This window comes from Misgurnus anguillicaudatus, chromosome 22 (assembly GCF_027580225.2).
Source record: "Misgurnus anguillicaudatus chromosome 22, ASM2758022v2, whole genome shotgun sequence".
Lineage (NCBI taxonomy): Eukaryota > Metazoa > Chordata > Actinopteri > Cypriniformes > Cobitidae > Misgurnus > Misgurnus anguillicaudatus.
The window spans coordinates 12,543,691-12,565,993 of record NC_073358.2 but is presented as its reverse complement, the minus strand read 5'-3'; the positions used below and the strand labels follow the sequence as shown (position 1 = coordinate 12,565,993).

General features: G+C 35.3%; 2 protein-coding genes across 3 annotated transcripts in view; one reads left to right on the top strand and one right to left on the bottom strand.

Annotated features, from left to right (window-relative positions):
* npr2 (natriuretic peptide receptor 2) overlaps positions 1 to 5,545 on the top strand; it is a 79,995-nt gene extending 74,450 nt beyond the window's left edge. Inside the window, 3 exon segments of the mRNA XM_073861019.1 lie at positions 1,824 to 1,915; positions 5,036 to 5,083; positions 5,085 to 5,545. Coding sequence (XP_073717120.1) covers positions 1,824 to 1,915; positions 5,036 to 5,083; positions 5,085 to 5,123 — 179 coding nt within the window. The 3' untranslated portion in view covers positions 5,124 to 5,545.
* Positions 5,546 to 10,525: 4,980 nt separating this feature from the next.
* On the bottom strand, positions 10,526 to 22,170 carry spag8 (sperm associated antigen 8). Of its 2 annotated transcripts, none has more exons than XM_055200992.2 (6): positions 21,605 to 22,170; positions 21,341 to 21,500; positions 20,659 to 20,704; positions 14,109 to 14,223; positions 10,835 to 10,897; positions 10,526 to 10,749 (listed from the first exon to the last, which is right to left on the bottom strand). In XM_055200992.2, the coding sequence occupies exons 1-6, from the start codon at positions 21,716 to 21,718 to the stop codon at positions 10,618 to 10,620; spliced, it is 630 nt and encodes a 209-aa protein (XP_055056967.2). In that variant the 5' UTR covers positions 21,719 to 22,170; the 3' UTR covers positions 10,526 to 10,617. The 2 variants fall into 2 exon arrangements, with proteins under 2 accessions (XP_055056967.2, XP_055056968.2); XM_055200993.2 differs by having other exon boundaries at positions 21,641 to 22,158.
* Between the last annotated feature and the right edge of the window lie 133 nt (positions 22,171 to 22,303).

Below are 22,303 nucleotides of genomic sequence, written 5' to 3'. Positions count from 1 at the left end.
CGACATATAAATAAATAAATCAGAAAAAATATATAAGCCAATACATAAAGTGACATTCTAATGCAAGCACCAAATCTAACCCTAAACCGAAGCGACAATGGTTTAAAAATAGGAAAAATGATTGGCTTATATGATTGGTGGTTAGGGGTTGTAATTTGTGAAAATAATTACATTTCGATGAAAGATTATGGAGGGAAACATTTTATTTTTGTGATAATACACACTGATCACAATAAGACCCAAAGCATGTATTAAAGTAGGCATCAGTAATATATATATATATATATATATATATATATATATATATATATATATATATATATATTACTGAGGCCTAATTTAATATATTTTATATACACACACATATATACAGTTTCACCCATCCACAGATGTTGTTCATGCTACTTACCACATGTATCAACTTACATTCTACTTTTTGAACTGTGCTTTATGTACTCATTAATAATTAATAACTTGTGACTGGGACACTTAAACTCTATCCTTCATGATTTATAGCATGGGTTACTAATGCTTATAGCTTTCTATTTCACAAACAGCAGATCTCAACCTACATCTTCACAGTATAGACAGTGTGCCCTCCGTTTTTGACAGCAGTATGTTGTTATTTAATATGGGACAGATTGTCTATTAGATGGGGTCCATATGTGTAGTGTTTGTACAATGAATCATCAATATTTCATCAAGCTGAGTGTATTCTGTCATTCACAGATGTGCACTTAGTCTGTCCTCTTGTTTTATATATCCTTACTGTAGTATGTTTAGGTACAGTAGATCTAAACACAATAATAGCAATTATTATAAGAAATAAAAATGTTGATGAATCAACCAACATTTTGGCGTTAAATTACAACTGTCGGGATTTACAAAAGACGCGCAGTGGATAAAAGGTGCTGGAAAGGTGTGGTGTAGTTATTTTTGCGACTGAACTTATTGCATTTGCATTTCTAAGAGTTTCCCTTTCAGACCCAAATTTTTTGGGAGGAGATTATTTATCTGATTCACACAACGCGATTTACTATTGTTTGCACGTGTATTATGAGTGGTATTTGCACCATTTTTTAACACCAAAAAGCATGTCTTAAATTACTTTGCGCTTGAAATGGCTGCAATTATTGCTAAGGAAAGAGGCATCACAGAGAGCAGAGAACATAATATTAAAAAATATTGTTTGCCAAGCCATGTTATTTTTTATTTGCTGAAGTAAATAAAATAGGAGTCAATAGGAGAAGTCACACAATACCAGACGTTTCAAAACATCTTGTAAACCTTCATTTTTTTGTCCTCCAGTTTGTGTACTATGGCTTCGTTAGCATGGAATGTCCGTGGTGCTGAACTCAAGATTAGCTTTGCTTATTTGCAACCCTGAACTAATTTGCGCTGCTCTTAGTAAATTGCGCTGATCATTATGATAATCAGCTGTTGTGCCTGTGTTATTTAATTTGCGGCTGTTTAGTAAATAACCCACAGATATTACCACTCCCATCTGCGCTTTCTTGGAACTGCGTGCTCGCACTAATTTGCCCCTTTTAGTAAATCTGGTCCTAAGACTCTTATGGTATATTAAATGTCACGCACTAAATATTTAAGATATTTTTTATTAATAAAAAGCTCTTACATATTATCTCTTTAATTATATTTAGACTAGCAACACGTTGTAACAGGTTTACATCAATTAAGCCAAAATTGTATTTGTTGTCATGTCTCACAGCTGACAACAATGCACTATAAAAAAATATATGATTCTGTTCTAAGTCACAACTCATAAATACAGATTTGTAACATTATGATAATTTTGTCCACAGCTCTGAAGATACATATGTCCTCAGCAACCAAAGAGGTGCTTGATGAATTTGGCTACTTCGACCTCCAGCTGCGAGGAGATGTAGAAATGAAGGTATAAAGTTTTCTTTGTTCATGCTTTAAGATATCGAAAATTATTAACATAATATATTATTTTTATTCATTTTAAACATTCCAAAGAAACATGTCCTAATTAATACTGACTACAATACTAAGGGGTATTAATTGAACATTTTATAAAGGTTTTCAACATGATACAAAATATAAAACTGAACTTATTACACACCACTGAAAAAACGTTATGTTGAATTTACTTAATTTTATTATGGCAAGAAAATGCATACAATAAATTTATTTAACTCCAGATATATTTTTTAAGTTGAGTGTACTTATAATTTATCAATTGAGTGTACTTATTTTTATAAGTAATTTCAGATTAATTATATTCATAATTGTAGCTAAACTATTTTCAGTAGAATTTACTAAAATTAATTATGTGCAACCAGATCAATTTAATAGTTTAATTTCTACATACTAAAATGAATTTAATCCAATCTTTTTTAATCTCTTATTCTATCTTAACCTTCCACATTTAACTGCCACATTATGAAGAAGTAAAGTAAGAAGAAACTCAGTAGGTCTCAGTACTGGAATAAGCACAGTTACTGCTTACATAATGATTTTCATCGTGATACCTATTGTCTATATACTGAAAAAACAACTTAAACAATTTACTTAAAAAATCCTCGTACCAATTTGCACAAACTTTTTTAAAGTAAAATTTACTGCTTTTTAAGTACAACTTACATACTAAAATCCAATAAAATACTATTATTACTACTTAATAATGCATGAAAAACATATTTTTTTAGACGTTAGATTTATTTTAATCGTTTAGGTAAAGTCTATTAGTTGTTGTTTTTTTAAATTGAAGCATTGCTGTCCTAAAAATATTAAATAAATCGTATTTACTGTGTTATTTTCTTTAACATAGTTCTATGGACTTAGTTATTTTTAGTGTTATAAATGGCATTATAACACAAAATTCTAAAAGTCAGCCATTGAATAAATTTAATTCTGAACAGAAACGCACAAAAACTGCGTTTTTGACATGCATTGTCAGCACTGTGGAGAGAAATACAATATGTTCCGAACAGGGTTCATGTAAAGAAACACTGATCACCTGAACGGTGACTTCACAAAATTATAATTTACAACAAAACAAGATCAATAATTTAAGAGCCTAAACCTTTATGACATATTATTAACAAATATTTAAGTAGTTAAATTCCTATCAGTTCTTATTCTGTGATAAAGCTTAAAAATAAAAATATTTAGGCGCAAATGATTGTGGGTATTCCTTTCAACATGTGCAAATAAATTTAAGTTAATTTTACTTGATTTTTTGTTTGTTTGATGGATTTCATATTCTTAAGTTACTTGAATCTGCTAAAGATTTTGATTAAAATGTACTTAATTATTTTATGACTATGTGCAGTGACTATAAAACAGTTAAATAATACAAGAAAATGTCTAATATGACTTACTATTCCCACATAGTTCATTTAATCAATTAATTGTGTATTTATCATCATTTTACTTAGGAAAACTAGTTCTCAATAAATGTTAATATTATTATGTAGAAATTATGATAGTTAATCTAATGTCTATTACTACACCAAAAAGTTAGTTTTTTCAGTGTAAACAAGCACCACTCTTCTGAATGATGGTAACCTCAAAACAGAAACTATTCTAAATCTCAAATATAATTTAACCTGAAACACTAACAAGTCTTTATTTTTGGTTAAAAACACGAAAACTAGCGCTTAATTTCAAATTTTACTCTCCGAATGCAGTCCCATGCAAAGCATGCTGGGCAGTACAAGTCCACTGCCTAGTTAGTTATATTTACTTAAATAATTCAAGTAGTTTCAACACAAAATTATTAAGTTAATTTCCTTCTTACAATTTTGTGTGGATTTTACATTATACAATTAAGTGAAATGTACTCACTAATTTGTTAATTTAGAATTACTTAAATGTTTTGTGTTATTTTTACTTTTTACATTTTTTTATAGAATTTAATCACTTTTTAAAGTTAAATTTACTAAGGCACAGAATAATTTTTTTCAGTTCCAAATAGGGTTATTATGTATTCCTTAAAATAAAGGTTCTTAAAAGGTTCTTTGTTGGGCTTTTAAGTAATAAAGGTGCTACATGAACCATTTTAGGCCAAAGAAATTGTTTCTTTTATTAGGTTCTTTGTAGTGGAAAACAGACTATAAAAAGTAAGATTTTTCTTTTTAACTAAATGGGGAACCAAAAAATTGTTCTTCTGTGATGACTATAAACATTTTGTAGTATATTTTTTTAAGTGTGTATGGTTTAACAGGAATAAAAAACTCCTGTAATTGCTGTTTTTTTTTCTCTATAGGATATAATTAGGGGCAATGTTTAAATCATAAAAACGCATTAAATGCCAGTCTGATTCTGTATTATGGGTGAGAATAATCTATTTGCTTTGAGCATCTTAAATTATACATTGTCTGCTATTACAAGGAACTGTCTGTAATAAAAATGAGTCCTGTGAAATCCGATCTTTTGACTATGATTGCATTATGTTGATGTCAGCAAGTAAGACTGAATTAAGTCTATAATGACATCCTAAGCATTGGCATAAGAAAAACCATTTTGCTATCTGTTAAACATATAGGATTAATCCAGGACTAGGCCTTAGTTACATTATGACAGACAAAAACAATACTGGTGTACATCTTGAGACAAAACAATGGCAGTGATATATGTTAAGATACGTCAATGCAAGATGTTTTTAAATGAAGGCAGCTCAAACATGCATTTTAGTCTGGAACTAGGATAAGCCCTGTCCGGGAAAGCGCCCCTTAGGCATTTTAAATTAGTAGATGGCATAATAAATTTTGAGTGAATGACTGCTTGGTGACATCACCGACCAACAGCCTCAGTCACTGTTTACACTAATAGACAGCAACATCAGCATTCTTCAATGCGTTTTCTCTTCATGTGTTTGAAATATCATGACGGTTAGGGTTGCCATAGAATGAATGATGACAGAATTTAAATTTTTGGGTAACCATACCCTTTAAAAGCGTATTGCTCATTGAGAATTGGTTTCTGCAGTGATCTTGCTGAGTGCTCATTGATGTGTGTATTGATCCGCATTGTTCCTCTCTTCCAGGGCAAAGGCAAAATGAGAACATATTGGCTTCAGGGAGAGAAGACAGAGGTCTATGTTATCTGAGAGCACTGCTGATGACAGGAAGTGACCGTGCAAAGAGCCACTGCTTCATATATATTTGTTCTGTGCTTGAAAGGGTGTTTCCCACTCTCACATAGAACAGCACATTATAAAACCTTTTAAGGGAGGTCAATTCAGGTATATTTCATACCTGCTTAAACTGCAAAAATTGTAAAGTTTTTTATAATAAAGTTCTCATGTGCCTATTGTTAAGTACGTCTTTTCAGGGGAAATTCGTATTTTTTGTGCTTTATATATTCAGATTTGTATGCCGTGTTTTGGATATCGGTGACACGTACTTGATATATTTCCATAAAGCACTAGAAAGGAAAGTGTAGGGCGAAAGGTTTCGTTGGATGCAAAGTGAAGTTATATCGTAATGTAATATTTGTATATATGTATATCCAAGACATTGTAAAATATTTTGTTCAATAAACTTAATTAATACCAGTTGGCTGCGTTCGTCATTATTATTAAAATGCTTCTTGTAAATATGGTCTTGACTGCCGTGGAGATATTAAAGGGGCCATGGCATAAAAATCTGACTTTTTCCATGTTTAAGTGCTATAATTGGGTCCCCAGTGCTTCTATCAACCTATAAAATGTGAAAAAGATCAACCCAGTAACTTAGTTTTGGTAAACCATTCTCTACAAGCACATGAAAAATAGGTCGTTGAAATTTGGCTCTCCTTATGATGTCATAAGGAGCTCTTATTATAATTATACCACCCCTTAACCACAGCACTGCCATTTAGTGTAGAGAAAAACACAATTGAGTTTTAATTGCAACAAACCACCATCATTGTGATCAGTGTTTGATTTTCATCAGCTCATTTGCATTTTAAAGGACACACCCAAAACGGCACATTTTTGCACACACCTACAAAGTGGCAATTTTAACATGCTATAATAAATTACTTATATGGTATTTTGAGCCAAAACTTCACATATGTGCTCTGGGGACACCAAAGATTTATTTGACATCTTAAAAAAGTCTTGTGCCATAGCCCCTTTAAATATGAGTTAAAGGTAGGGTAACACATTTTGAAAAATGCTAATGGTAGCCGCCTAGCAATGAAATCCCGATCCCACCCTCAAGTCAAATTGCCATCCAATGTCACGCCTCTATCAAAACACATGAACACGCACAGATCAGACGGTCACATCTCTCATGTCTCATTCAGCAGTGAGAAAACTTTGCAGTACAAAGTCGAATAACACTTCCAAAATAACCAAACAACTGGTTTACATCAGAATTAATTTAAGCACACGTTCGGTTGTGTAGACGTAGTCACTATATCGTTACGCTAATCCGTAAACGAACACAAATTTCATAAGCAACACAATGTTTCATCAAAATAGATTATCTGAATCCATCTAAATACAATCATATCGTGTACCAAAATAAACACTGCAACGACCCTTTCAGACCCTTTGCCTCCTGCAGCTGTTTCATCTCGTGGTACAGCTGTAAAGTTACCGATGTTAATTTGGGTTTTTGCTCTTGCTGATCCAGGCAGTTTTTGCTGTTGTTGTTATAAAAGATGTCTTTCGTTTTGTGCCTCCTGTGTAGGTTGTCAATTCAGCAGAAAAGTTTGCTGTTCTCACTGTTTACAGACAGGACGTAAGCGCACGTGAACGTGCCGATGACGTATGGTGTCTGCGTGGACTAGCTGCGCGGTGGGCATTCAAATTACGCTTACGTATGAGGGACAAAAATGGAAACGTCCGTTCGGACCGAAATCTATGATTTGTTGAACATTTTTTGGTCCTACGCCTTTCACAGATGACATACATTTCTACAAATACATTTAAACAACTTAACACAGTGATTGCTATCAGGATGTGAGGAGTTGTTTCAAACTTTTAAAATACATACAAAGGAAGATCCTAAAGAATCATTGACAGTACGAAAAAATAATACTATGGAAGTGAATGGTGCCCCAAATCTGTTTGGTTAATAACATTTTTAAAATAACTTCATTTGTATTCAGCAGAACAAAGACATTTATACAGGTTTGGAACAAATAATGACTTAATTTCCATTTTCAGTGAACTATCCCTTTAATTGCTTCTGAAATTATCCTTTCCACTCAACACACAAGAGCTTGACAGATTAGCACAAGATATATTTTTATATTGCACACTTTATTCAACTATGTTGAAATATCTAAAATAAAAGAAAGAAACATGACGTAAATGCATAATGAAAAATTAAGAACAATGCTGTACATATTGTACAATGCTCTCCCTTTGAAACCATAAAATCTGCTTGAAGAACAGCCCTAATGATCCTCACTCTACAGTTTGGTTGTAAATAGGCATGACATCATAGTCCCATCATTATAAATCCATCTCGCATCTGTGCCTTTAGTGCACTGCATGTGTGCTCATGACATGTTCAGAGTCGCTTCTCGCCACCAACATTCTTAATTACCACCCATTCGCAGTTCTGCCGCTGTATGCTGCTGCCGAGAGGTCATTCTGGAAAGCTTTGCAATCATATGTACTTTTGGCCATAGCTTCATATACTCTGTTTATAGAAATTATAACTATGCTAATTACAAAAAGCAGCTGCAAGTGTGCGATAACCACAATTTACTCACCCTCAAGTTGTTCCTAACCCGTATAAAAAGATTTGTTCTGCTGAACACAAAGGAAGATATTTTGAGCAATGTTTGGAGCACTATTGACTTAGCATTTTTTGTCACTATGGAAATCAATGGTCCTCCTGCTTAATTACAAATTTAAATCAATTTGTTTTGAAATCAAATCAAAACAATCTAATCAAGTTGTGTGATAACGTTTTCTGAAAACAGAGGAAAACTCTCTAAAATTACTTGTTGCCATAGTTACCCCATGTTATCCCAGCTGAAAGCATAAAGATGTGCAGCTTGCTGATTGACAGGGCAGCTGTGTGAAAGTAAGTCAGTCTGATCTAAAGAAACCCAGGGCATCACTTGATATTCAAGCATATTGTTAGAGCTCCACTCCTCATTGTAAGAAAATGAGATGTCTGAATCAAACTACACTCACCTTAAGGATTATTAGGAACATCTGTTCCATTACTCATTAATGCAATTATCTAATCAACCAATCACATGGCAGTTGCTTCAATGCATTTAGGGGTGTGGTCCTGGTCAAGACAATCTCCTGAACTCCAAACTGAATGTCAGAATGGGAAAGAAAGTTAATTTAAGCAATTTTGAGCGTGGCATGGTTGTTGGTGCCAGACGGGACGGTCTGAGTATTTCACAATCTGCTCAGTTACTGGGATTTTCACGCACAACCATTTCTAGGGTTTACAAAGAATGGTGTGAAAGGGGAAAAACATCCAGTATGTGGCAGTCCTGTGGGCGAAAATGCCTTATTGATGCTAAAGGTCAGAGGAGAACGGGCTGACTGATTCAAGCTGATAGAAGAGCAACTTTGACTGAAAAAAACACTCGTTACAACCAAGGTATGCAGCAAAGCATTTGTGAAGCCAAAACACGCACAACCTTGAGGCAGATGGGCTACAACAGCAGAAGACCCCAGCAGGTACCACTCATCTCCACTACAAATTGGAAAAAGAGGCTACAATTTGCACAAGCTCACCAAAATTGGACAATTGAAGACTGGAAAAATGTTGCCTGGTCTGATGAGTCTCGATTTCTGTTGAGACATTCAGATGGTAGAGTCAGAATTTGGCATAAACAGAATGAGAAAAAGAATCCAGCATGCCTTGTTACCACTGTGCAGGCTGGTGGTGGTAGTGTAATGGTGTGGGGGATGTTTTCTTGGCACACTTTAGGCCCTTAGTGGCAATTGGGCATCGTTTAAATGCCACGGCCTACCTGAGCATTAATTGTGACCATGTCCATCCCTTTATGACCACCATGTACCCATCCTCTGATGGCTTCTTCAAGCAGGATAATGCACCATGTCACAAAGCTCGAATCATTTCAAATTGGCTTCTTGAACATGACAATGAGTTCACTGTACTAAAATGGCCCCCACAGTCACCAGATTTCAACCCAATAGAGCATCTTTGGGATGTGATGGAACGGGAGCTTCGTGCCCTGAATATGCATCCCACAAATCTCCATCAACTGCAAGATGCTATCCTATCAATATGGGCCAACATTTCTAAAGAATGCTTTCAGCACCTTGTTGAATCAATGCCACATAGAATTAAGGCAGTTCTGAAGGCAAAGAGGGTCAAACACAGTATTAGTGGTGTTCCTAATAATCCTTTAGGTGAGTGTATATTGTCATTGGGACAAAGTTAACAGTCAATTTGTTCCATTAGTGGAAAATCAATTATTTGCTTATTAGTAATTATTATTAAAACATTTTGGAAGCATTGTGAGTTAAATGACTGTAGGGAAAGGTAAATTAAAGTTGAAATGAAAAATGTTATGCAACACTATATATAATATACAGTCAGGTGGTTGAAAGTCTAGGGATAAATGGATTATCAAGTTTTGCAGGTTAACTTGTGGAGCTTTGCCACATAGCATACATGCAATCAAAGCAAACGGAGATATACTGTAGCAAATACTAAGAAATTATATTTGTAATATCTTTGGGCATGATGTAACAAATAAGCTAAAAATGCTGTTTCCAAATACTTTGAACTCTGTAAATAAGCAAAACGAAAACAACATTAAAGTCATATTAAATAAAACTAAGTGCAATTAGTTGACAATCGCTTTTTCCACTAGCTCCGCCCACCAATGTTCTTTTGGACCACATAAGTTTGCTAATAATGTGGAAGTCAGCAGCTTCAGTGGCACAGGCTATAGAGCTTGTTTATTTATTATTTATTGGGTGGTGGTCAGTGTAGGAAGCTTTTATTCTACCAATAATGCAGCATCCATTTAATAATTTAAATAAATATGATCAATTAACTTTGTTAACTATTGGATCAATTCTACAAAAATACTGAGGTGTAAACAGTATCTGCTAAGACAGCATCTAATTTACACTTATTAAAGGAACAGTATGTAGAATTGTGGCCAAAACTGGTATTGCAATCACAAAACTGGTGGCCAATACACAAAATGACAACATAAACATCAGTTGAGGGCTGCAACTGCACTTTTTAAATGACAATATCCTGGCCATACCACTGTTGTGAGTGATATAAGTATTTGAAATGAAAATGATTTCTTAATGTCTAGGGCCATTTTATGATTAATTGATATACATTTCTTACATACTGTTCCTTTAAATAAAAAGTTATTTTCACCTACTGTAAATAAAATATTGCTAACAAAATGCTGATATTGTCACTTAGTGTAAATAGGACATATGTCTATAACATCTATCATTAAGAACATATGCTATTTTAACTTAATGTAAATAGCATCTAACACTATTTTGACTTACAGTAAATAGCAGCTATTGCTATTTGCACTTAGTATACTTGTAAAATGCAAAAAAGTGTTTGGTTACAAATTAATATTTATTAATTTGCGAATAGATCAAAATCCTACAACATTCTGCATAACACACTAAAACATTCTTTTACAGTATATTTACAAACGACTATCATTTGCAGAAGGGTTCAGCATGGCGTCGTCCTGGCAATCCATTCGTTCAGTTATTGGTGTGCTAAAGGTGGCATTTCTTTTAAATGGACTATCCTTAGTTTTGATTGCTGTCATACCCTGTTGAAAAAAAACATTGTTTAAAACCACATCAATATTTTCATTACAACAATAAGCTTTATGATAGAGTGCTAGAAATGCTGACCTGAATCTTCTGATAATTCTCACTCCAAAATGTGATGGCCTGATCTGTTGTGTAATTATGATCCTATTTGAGATAAGCATAGTAATAAACAGTCAAGAAACTAACCCACATATATATTTTTGAGATGTTTTACTAATATTACTGATAATGATATTTTACTCATCTGTCACACAGCCAGACAATTTTAAATGAACTTATAACGGGCAAAATTGTGATAAAAATGGTGAGATACTACTTATAAAACCCCAAAATACAGGTGCTGGTCATATGATTAGAATATCATCAAGGGCCCTATTTTAACGATCTAAGCACATGGTCTAAAGCGCACAGTCTAAATGGGCGTGTTCGAATCCACTTTTGCTAATTTAACGATGGGAAAAATGGTTTGTGCGCCGAGCACACAGTCGAAAATGGTTGTTCCTATTCCCATAATGAGTAATGAGTGTGTTTTGGCCGTAACATGCAATAAACCAATGAGAGTCTTATCTCTCATCCCCTTTAAAAGCCAGTTGCGCTATGTCTAATTCCTACTTAGATGATGGTTCGCTGTAAATAACGATGGGAAAAATGGTTTGTGCGCCGAGCACACAGTCGAAAATGGTTGTTCCTATTCGCATAATGAGTAATGAGTGTGTTTTGGCCATAACATGCAATAAACCAATGAGAGTCTTATCTCTCATCCCCTTTAAAAGCCAGTTGCGCTATGTCTAATTCCTACTTAGATGATGGACTTTGTAAACTGAAAAAAAAGCAGAGGAAGAAGACCACCAGTTTAAGATTAATGTTAAATAATTGTGTTATTTTTATCCGTATTGAAATGTATATTTTTTGTTGATTAAAACATTTAAAAGCCGTTTTCTTGTAGTCAAGTAAAAATAACAGGCTTTTAATTGTAAATGTATGGATATCTAACATCAAAAACTAAATTCTTTGTAACAAACAGGAGATAATTAAAAAAATGTGCGGAGAGCCGTTTCAGCACTCGGACAGCGGCATGAGTTTTTTTTAAAGCATTACTTTAAAAAGGTTTCTCATCTCACCATATCCACAAGTACAGAGTCATCATACAATGAATCCGCGTGGTAGCGTAGCATTTAAAAAACATTTAAAAATAGATGCAATATTTGCATTTGTTTAAAGCAAAACTTTTAATTACTTACCAGGCTACAGCCGGTGAAGCAGCTCTTTACGCCTTCTAAAGTTTCGTAATCGATCTTCATTTATGTCCAAGAGACTCTAATAATAATAATCTTACATTTTAATCCTTTAATTTTTCATATTATAAAAAGGGTTGTGTTCTGCTGCGCATTCATGTGTGTGATAAGCAAGCGTGCATTGTCGTCCGTTATTAAGAACGCGCTCATAAAATAACAAAAGCAATATTCCACCATTGACTTTAGACCAGGTTTTAGTTGGTCAATGGGGCAGTCTATTTTAGTTGCCTCAAAATAGCAACCCGCCAACAATGCACCTGAACACACCTCGTTTTCAGACCGGAACGCTATATAAATAACGTGGCTCTAAACGCGAAAATGATCATTGCGCCGGGTTGAAACTAGCAAAAGACACTTGCGTCACGCATTGTGCTGCATTGCGCTGGGTGTATGATAGAGCCCCATAAGTTGATTTATTTCACTAATTCCATTCAAAAATTGAAATTTGTATATTTTGTATAAATAAGTAATATATTTATTCATTACACACAGACTGATATATTTCAAATGTTTATTTCTTTTATTTTTAATGATTATAACTGACAACTAAGGAAAATCCCAAATTCAGTAACTCAGAAAATTAGGATATTGTGAAAAGTTTCAATATTGAAGACACCTAGTGTCACACTCTAATCAGCTAATTAACCCAAAACACCTGCAAAGGCCTTTGAATGGTCTCCCAGTCTAGTTCTGTAGGCTACACAATCATGGGGAAGACTGCTGACTTGACTGACAGCTAGCACAAGGAGGGCAAGACACAAAAGGTCATTGCAAAAGAGTCTGGCTGTTCACAGGGCTCTGTGTCCAAGCACATTAATAGAGAGGTGAAGGGAAGGAAAAGATGTGGTAGAAAAATGTGTACAGTACAAGCATTAGGGATTATCTCACCCTGGAGAGGATTGTGAAACAAAACCCATTCAAAAATGTGGGGGAATTCACAGTGTACTGCAGCTGGAGTCAGTGCTTCAAGAACCACTTCTGCAATTACTTGAGAAATCAGGGTCCCAGAGTCTGAAGGAAGAGAGGAGAGGCACACAATACACGTTGCTTGAGGATCAGTGTAAAATTTCCCCAGTTAGGGATGGTTTGGGGTGCCATGTCATCTGCTGGTGTTGGTCCACTTTGTTTTCTGAGGTCCAAGATCAACACAGCCGCATACAAGGAAGTTTTAGAGCACTTCATGCTTCCAGCTGCTGACCAACTTTATGGAGATGCAGATTTTATTTTCCAACAGGACTTGGCACAAGCTACCAGTACCTGGGCCATGGAATCCCTGTTCTTAATTGGCCAGCAAACTCGCCTGACCTTAACTCCATAGAAAATCTATTGGGTATTGTGAAGAGAAAGATGCGATATGACAGACTCAACAATGCAGAAGAGCTGAAGACCACTATCAGAGTAAGCTGGGCTTTCATAACACCTGAGCAGTGCCACAGACTGATCGACTCCAAGCCACACCGCATTGCTGCAGTACGGAGCCCCAACTAAGTATTGAGTGCTGTACATGCTCATACTTTTCATGTTCATACTTTTCAGTTGGCCAAGATGTCTAAAAATCCTCTTTTTGTATTGGTCTTAAGCAATATTCTAATTTTCTGAAAAGAAATTTGGGATTTTCCTTAATTGTCTTATAGTCATCAAAATTAAAAGAAATAAACATTTGAAATAAATCAGTCTGTGTATAATGAATGAATATAATATACAAGTTTTACTTTTTGAATGGAATTAGTAAAATAAATCAACTTTTTGATGATTTTCTAATTATATGACCAGCACCTGTATATACCTTTCCTTATACATTTATAAATATTTTCAATATATAAAGGGTTAAGCCATAGGCATGTTATATTCTGACTGCCAATGGCTGTGTTTTTGTGATCTTCTATATAATACGAAAGTAAATCAAACTTTAATGCATAATTATAGAATAATGGATTTTCGATTACAGTATTTCACATATAGTATTTTCTGTCAAATGTTCTTTCACTTTTATTATCTATATGTCAGATTAAAGTGTTAAATCCAAAAGAGAGTTTTACTTTGTAGAAACAGATACAGACCTTGGTCAGTAGTGCTTGGACTGACTTGAAACCCTCTACCCTGAAGTCTGATTTGCTCACAGAGCTCCACTCGTTAGCCGGAGGGTCTGGGTTCAACTCGGCATGTATTTGATCACTAGAATACAGATAAAAAAATCAAATGAAAACATTGTCTGGCGTATTTGCTAGTGTTGTAGTCAAGACCACCTAAACCGAGACCAAGTCATGACCAAGACCAAGACAAGCCGAGACCGAGACAAGACAAAGACTTTAAAGGGTCGAGACCAAGTCAAGACCAAGACCAAGTCAGGCCGAGACCAAGTCAAGACCAAGACCAGTGCAAGTCACTGCATTAAAACACTTAAATGTGATCAAATGTGGAATATGCATATGATTGGGCACTTCTTGTCTATGTGTGTGCGTGCGTGTGTGTGTATATGCCATCAGAGAAGTTGGTCAAATAGAGACAGAGAGCAGTTATGCCAATCTGAAAACCACGCCCACCGGGGGGGGGACAATCCAACCGTCTCCACTGACTTTGTATTGCGAGAGGCGCCTCCTTGTCATTTCTGGCTTATAACAAAAAACAGAATAATGCCTAAAAGCTGCTGTGTGACAATATGCACAGCTAACAAGCCAAAAAACCCAGAAATAAGTTTTTATAAGTTGTCGAGCCGTTTTTTGAGCTCAACCACTTATAAAAACTTATTTCTGTTTTTTAGGCTTGTTAGCTGTACACCTTGTCACACAGCAGCTTTTAGGTATTATTCTGTTTTTAAGTTTAATATGTAAATAAGTTTTTATAAGCTGTCGACCTCAAAGAACGAGCGTTTAAAGACACAAAAGTGGAAACGGGCAACTTTTCATAGTGCTACTATTGACGAAACTGCGTCCACTAGGAGAGGCGTGGTCGGCGATTCACTTTTTTTCTCCTCGGGGGCTGGGATTTGCGGCTCGACGGCTTGTAGGGACTTGTTTCTGGGTTCTTTGGCTTGTTGGCTGTACATATTGTCACACAGCAGCTTTTAGGCATTATTCTGTTTTTGTTATAAGCCAGAAATGACAATAAGGCGGCCTCTCGCAATACAAAGTCAATGGAGACGGTTGGATTGTTTTCCCCCCGGTGGGCGTGGTTTTCAGGTTATGACGTGCTGCAATCTGTCTCTATAATCAATGGCATTGCAGATATGTGGGAATTTATCTTTGTCTATAAGCAAATAAAAGTGAACAAATACTAAAGAGCTGAAATAAACTTAACCATTCATTCTGAAATGTCTTTCCATGGCTTGCCATCCACTTAAAATTAGATTAATAAAATTAGAAAATTGTCATTGGGAGAAACTTAAACAATGCCAACATCATATGCCAAACCTGAATAAACTGCATAAAATTAATAATAAAAAATAAATTTGTGATGTGCCATCAGTTGTGGTCTTGATCGGTCTTGAAATAAAATTCAGAGTCCTCTTTGTCTGAGAACGAGAAGAGACAGAGTAAAAAAGCGGTTGATTCCAAGATGAGACCAAGACCTTTAAAAAGTGGTCTTGAGGCCGATCTCAACTACAACAATAGTATTTGCACTGTTCAAGTGGTCCTTATGTGTCTGATACTAGATATTATTTTATGTGATGATCATACTGCCCTGGAATCTCTTTCTGCTTGCTTAGAAGTGTTGAAAACACAACAGGGGCAGTTGTAGCCTAGTGGTTAGAGCGTTGGGCTTGTAACCCGAAAGTTGCTGGCTTGAGGCTCATGGCTGGTGGGTTGCAACTGTGGTGCCTTGAGCAAAGCACCTTACCCTGGAATAGCTGCCCACTGTTCCAGGTGTGTGTGTGTTCATGACTTACAGTGCGTGTGTTCACTACTCACTAGGATGGGTTAAATATAGAGGTCACATTTACTTGACAAGCTTGTCACTTTCTCTAGTAAAAAATAGAGGGGACAAAGCCTTTGCGGTTGCAGGGCCTACATTTTGGAACCAGTTTTCTCACTGGTGTTTGATACTGTGTATACAGATTTTTGTTATTAGTTTATATCGTTTGTGTTATTCGTTTCTTATTCAGAAATAGCCAACTGTTTTATAGACAGAATCCATTAAGAGTCTGATAATCAACAAGAAATCATGCCAGATGTACTTATATATTTTATTCTTATTCATCCTTGTACAGTACTGTCTGTGGGCTGTTTTTAAATGTGCTCTTTAAATAAATAAACTTGAACTATTTTAGCATTCCTATTCATTTCAATGGCAGTGGCTCAGCTGGTGTCTGTCATGCACTCGGAAATTTAAACAAAGCCATCTTTGCTGCACTGACATTCAGTTTTAGAGACATTTTTTCAATGACCATAAATGTCACGTGATCACTCTATACTAGAACATTTAGCAGGAGATAGGAAACATTTTCACTTTGACTTTCATACTGTTAAGAGCACTTAAAATGCAGGCTCTGGTGAAACTTTAATACACTAATATTGCATATAAAATCTAATACTGATATATATTTCTGTAGGAGCTAACTGCTAAAACAAATCCCAAAACCTTTACCACCTTTAATACACCAATATGTATTAAACTTTTCGAATACTTGGGAATAATGTTGTACTGAAGCTCATATAATAAATCTTAAATAATATGCTTAAAAATATATAATAATATAATGAAATTTAAAGTGGCTTAAGGTAAACACTACAGAATAAACAGTCCATGATGTCTGAAAAATATGATTAATGACTGTGGGCTGCAGGATTGATCTTTCCAAATCAACATAAGGAAGAAACAAAACAAACTGCTTTATCTAAATAACATTTAACATTAACATTTATTCACATGATTCTCCAGTGAGAGAGATCTGCCATAGAGAAGCAGCCAGAACAGTTTTCACATGTTATGATTATATAAAAACAAAGAATAAATTGTGACGTCGAAACTGAGCTCTAACTCCTAAATACTTTTGCCATTGTAAATTGTGGCAAGAACCGCATAAAGCAGTAATAATAAACCCGATAAACAGACTTAAGTGACCACTTTTCTTAGACATTTTGTAACAGCTTTTAACAAACTGCTCTCAAGGTCATTTAATGAATGTATGAAATCAGTTTCCAGAGAGTTTCACAAGTATTCTAACAGAATAACCATCACTGTAGTTTATCACATTAAAGGGGACATTCCACAAGATGTTTTAAGATATTAAAAAAATCTTTGATGTCCCCAGAGTACATATAAGTTTTAGTTCAAAATACCCTATAGGTAATTTATTGTGGCATGTTAAAATAGGCACTTTATGGGGCTGAGTAAAAATGCACCGTTTTTGTGTGTATCCCTTTAAATCCAAATGAGCTGCTCAGGTGGGCGGAGTCTCAAGCGCTTGCGCTGTAAAGAAGAGCATCAAGAGGAGGGTGATTTTCTCACAAAAGAAGATAGAAAGCGATGTTCAGCATTATATATTTGAACAAGTTTAAAAAGTCAATCATCTGTTGTTTGCATACTAAATACATGTTTATCAGCAGATGGGGAACATTGTGGAATAAAAATAACTTTTAGGTCTCATGCTGCCAGTGTTTTAAACAGGCACAATGATTTTCAGCATGTTACAATAAAATACACTTCCACAAACACTCAGAAGTTTACTTTATGACTAAACCACACGAGCACATTTAAATGATCTGTAATAAAACAACACGTTTAATGCTTAAACTTTAGAGAAACAGATCAAACTATATGTTTAAGTTTATTGTGTACACATATTGAACACGTTCGCGTTTCTGTCAGTCTCTCACTCTCTATCTTGTAACTCCTCGTATTCATTTGAAACTTGAGAGAAACATTAAACAACATATTTATGCTTATTGTGTATGATAGTGAATACGTGTTGTTCTCTCACTCCAGTGGCGGCGCCAGGGAGGAGCTAGGTGGTGCTGTAGCTCCCCCTATAATATCCATAGCACCCGCCCAGCACCCCCAAGAAATGTCTGTAATATTTTATATGTTTATATTTTAATGTCATGTTTGAATAGTCTTTTTCATGTTGTTAAAAAGGAATTAAATAATAATTTAAAAATATATATTTTAGTGTAAAATAACAAGGCCCAAACAGGTGATCATCTTTGGCCAATGGGCGCAGCGCCTGGTGAACCTTTGACCTTAACGCACGACAATTTGTTTTTGATAGCAAGTTTGGAAATTTAGCAAAGACCCTTAATTGCGACAACATCATTGATGCCTTCGCACTCAATCAAAAGTTGTGAAGACTTCTATGGTAAGTGCTTGATTTTCCCCAGCTGTTGGCTATTACAAATTGAATTAAAGGCGGAGTCCACGATGTTTGAAAGCCAATGTTGATATTTGAAATGACCTAAACAAACACGCCCCTAGCCCAATAGAATCTGGACCTTCTGTTGATAGACCCGCCCCACACATACGCAACCCAGGCAACGATGACGGTTAGTAGACACGCTCCTTACTGCTGATTGGCTATAAGTGTGTTTTGGTAGTCGGCCCGTCTCCTTTTCCAAAGCGCTTTTCAAACATCGTGGACTCCGCCTTTAATTTGGTGGTTAAAGCAGCAGAAATCTTGGCTCTTCATAGTTACATCTATAATGCTCCAACCAGAGGAATACTGCTGATTCATCATAAGATTAGTGTTGGTAACTGGCTGTGCGATTTCGTGATCTGAGCATAAGCCTGCACAGTTTCTGTTGGATTGTGTTGTTGTTGCTCCGTTGTATTCAGGGCTTGACTGTGACAGAATTGTGAAATATTATTTTCAGAGCTTTACATTGGCAGTCTTATGTATATTGTATCTATAGCCCTTGTGTTGAATACTTTTACATAGTCGCGAAAGGAGTATAGGTCAGTTAATGCGGGCGTGTACGTTACGCGTGTATATAGACTCTTTTACTGTTTGTACACAATTACGACATGTCACCGTATGCACGCGTATTTTGGCATCGGAAGTATGGCGAGAATCAGCATTGAAGCAACACAGACAGAGAAAGTTATTTTAAAAAAGTTGACTTTATCAACATTTTAAACACAGCTACCAGATCCGTGTACTATAGTGGAGTGCATAGATGACGTTAACAGATTCCCAAATTTAAAGTGGCCAGATACATATATACGTATTTTAGTGTATTATATTAGTGCAACCAAACGCAACAACCAGACATTTTGATGCCGGGAAACCGTTTTAATAAACTTTCTGAGTTGCTAACACGTTAGAACCAATGGGGAATAACACCACTTCTGTTGCCAAAATGCACGAGCAGGCTATTTGGTCACGGGGGCTGTAAAAGGGTCTATATATATATATATATATATATATATATATATATATATATATATATATATATATATACCAAGGGTGGTCTAATGCGACCTCCATAATGAAACGCCCCCAAAATTCAAAGCACCTTCTCTTAAGTGTTGAGCATCCCCATAGCACCTGCATCAGAAAATCTCTGGAGCCGCCACTGTCTCACTCTGTCTCGTGCAGTGCATTAATCCTCGTGTTCATTCATATAAACTTCAGAGAAACATATTAAACAACATACTTGTATTGATAAAAGTGAACCGTCGCGTTGCTCTCTCTCTCTCTGGTTCGTTCGCTCTCTCTCTCTCTCTCTCTCTCTTGCACTAAGGTAAAGTTAATCCTTTAGAATGTTAATTCAACCTTTAGAAAGATTATTAAAACTACAAGTTATAAGATTGTAGGCTACTGTTAGTGTTTGAGGGAATACAAACGCGTCGTGGTGTCAGTCATTCTTTCTCTCTGACTCTCGCACTCAAGGCAGCGTCATGGTTGGATAGGGCAGATGAAGGGGCGGTATCATTATAATAGGATCCCCAAACTACGTCATGGGGGGAGCGAAATCCCAATGACCTATATATTCACATGCTTGCAGAGAGAGCCTTACCAAAACAAAGTTACAGGGTTGCTATTTTTCATGTTTTCTGGGTTGGTAGAAGCACTGGGGACCCGATTATAGCATTTAAACATGGAAAAATCTGATTTTCATGGAATGTCCCCTTTAACTATGGCCGTTGTATCACCAATGAAAACCAGAAACATCAGAATATGTTTGTATTCATTTTAAGTTTTTTATTTAAAAGCAAACAAATCTATTTTTTTGAAAACTATGTTAAAAGGCGTACTTGTGCTGTCTTAAAATAAACAACACTTGGATATGTTGCTATTTAATGCATCAACATTAATTTTTGGTTTACACCCAAGGTTTATTAGCATGAGGCACTCTCTCATTTAAGAAATATATTTTTTGTTTTGTCTCAAATCTTTCAGAAGTATATTGCAATCACTTGTCTGGGGTTAGAGACTTATCTGGATACATTGTGTAATCCCTCAAAAAATGCAAAGTGGTATGCAAATAATAATTAAGCTTATTTAAGATAATTAAAGTGACCATGGTGCAGTCACATCATTCCCTTACCACTGTTTCCTTTGCTCACACATAAATAAAGATATAATGGAAGTTAGTAAAATGTCATTTGAGTTTTACACATTATGAGGTCATTGGACATTAAATGTAAACGTTAAATTCTTGTTTATTTAGTTACCTTATTCTTTTGATGAGGTCCTTTTCCAAAAGCTCAGTCCGTCTTCCTAAAATGAAAACCAATGAAAATACTTAATAAAAGATGTGTACAGCAGGAAGACACTTTCATTTGAAAGTCTGCTTCAAAGAGGCACTGTGGATATTTTATAACATTCAAAATAAAAGTTGTAATATAACAACATTACAGACAATAAGCCAATAATGCAAAAATGACAAAACCATTTTCATTACTTGCAAAACATCACTGTTACAGGCAGTCATTATATAATAAAAATGATTTCCTACAGTGCTTACACTTGTTGATCTTGATGTGTGTTTAGGCCTTGCAAACTTAAACATTTGGAGATCGCAAAATGTAACAATTTCATAGCACTTAAAGGGTAACATGTGCTAAATAGCCATTATTGTGAATTCAAACCTAGTTTGTTTTCTTGCAACAAAAATGGTTATGTTTAATAAAAGGCATACAACTTAATTTGCATTTAGGCTACATTAATATAAAATTAGAAAAAAGAATGCGATGTTTTCATACTTTTCCTAACACGATTTATTAATAATAAAATATCATACAAATATGTTATTGAAGAATATATAACTATATAATATGTGTGGTACAGTGCCAGTCAGCACTGGACAACCGAGAGTTATTAAGACTATATTAAGTTATATAAAACTTAACCTACCTTTCTTTCGCACCCCAAAGCTTTGTGGAGTATCGAAGGCAGATCTGAATGTGCTAACCCCCTGCACTTTAGCAGTCACATCCATAGTGAGGATTCCCATATGTCCATTCTTATTAATACTGGAATCAGGTCCTGACCTGTCCAGTAATGCAGTAGCCCTCTAAAGCGCATAGGAGAAAGCATATCATGTCACTGATCACTCAAATTGAGTGTACGAGCCTGCTAACACGCACAGAGATATGATGACACTGTAAAAGTCTCGACCTGCTTTTGGATCTTGATGAAGGAATGATATCTTACCTCCTCGACCCAGTTACCCAGTAAACTTCTTCCATCAGTCTTGTTTTCCTCGTTTACATCTAGGCTTAATGCGCTCATGTTTGTGTGACGGTGTTTGATAATAAGTCCTGAGTTAAAAGAAAGTTTCCACCGTTATAAAATGTGAACGGTACTAATGTTTTATCGTACGTTGTTTGCAGGTTTCTCCTATGCAAAGCTCCACCGAGCGGATCTCGCGCTGTTGTTGCCATGGTAACGTGAAAACAAAAGCATGGAGGTTCCTCCGTTTCAGTGTTGCCCACTCTCATTGATCAAAAAAATAACATATTTGAACTCTTTATTTGCGAAACGAAGAATGCATATTAGACAAACATTCTCTATATATAAAATACAATTTATTTTTAACGATCCCAAAAGAGGCATAAGAGTCTTATCAGGCACGTTCGGGTAAAACAGTAAAAAATAAATAGAAAATAGTTATCTAAAATGCACACTTCGTTTTACAAATAAAGAGTTCAAATATCTTTTAATTAATAAATGTAATCAATAAGAGTAGGCAACACTGAAACGGAGGAACCTCCATGCTTTTGTTTTCACGTTACCATGGCAACAACAGCGCAAGATCCGCTCGGTGGAGCTTTGCATAGGAGAAACCTGCAAACAACGTACGATAAAACATTTTAC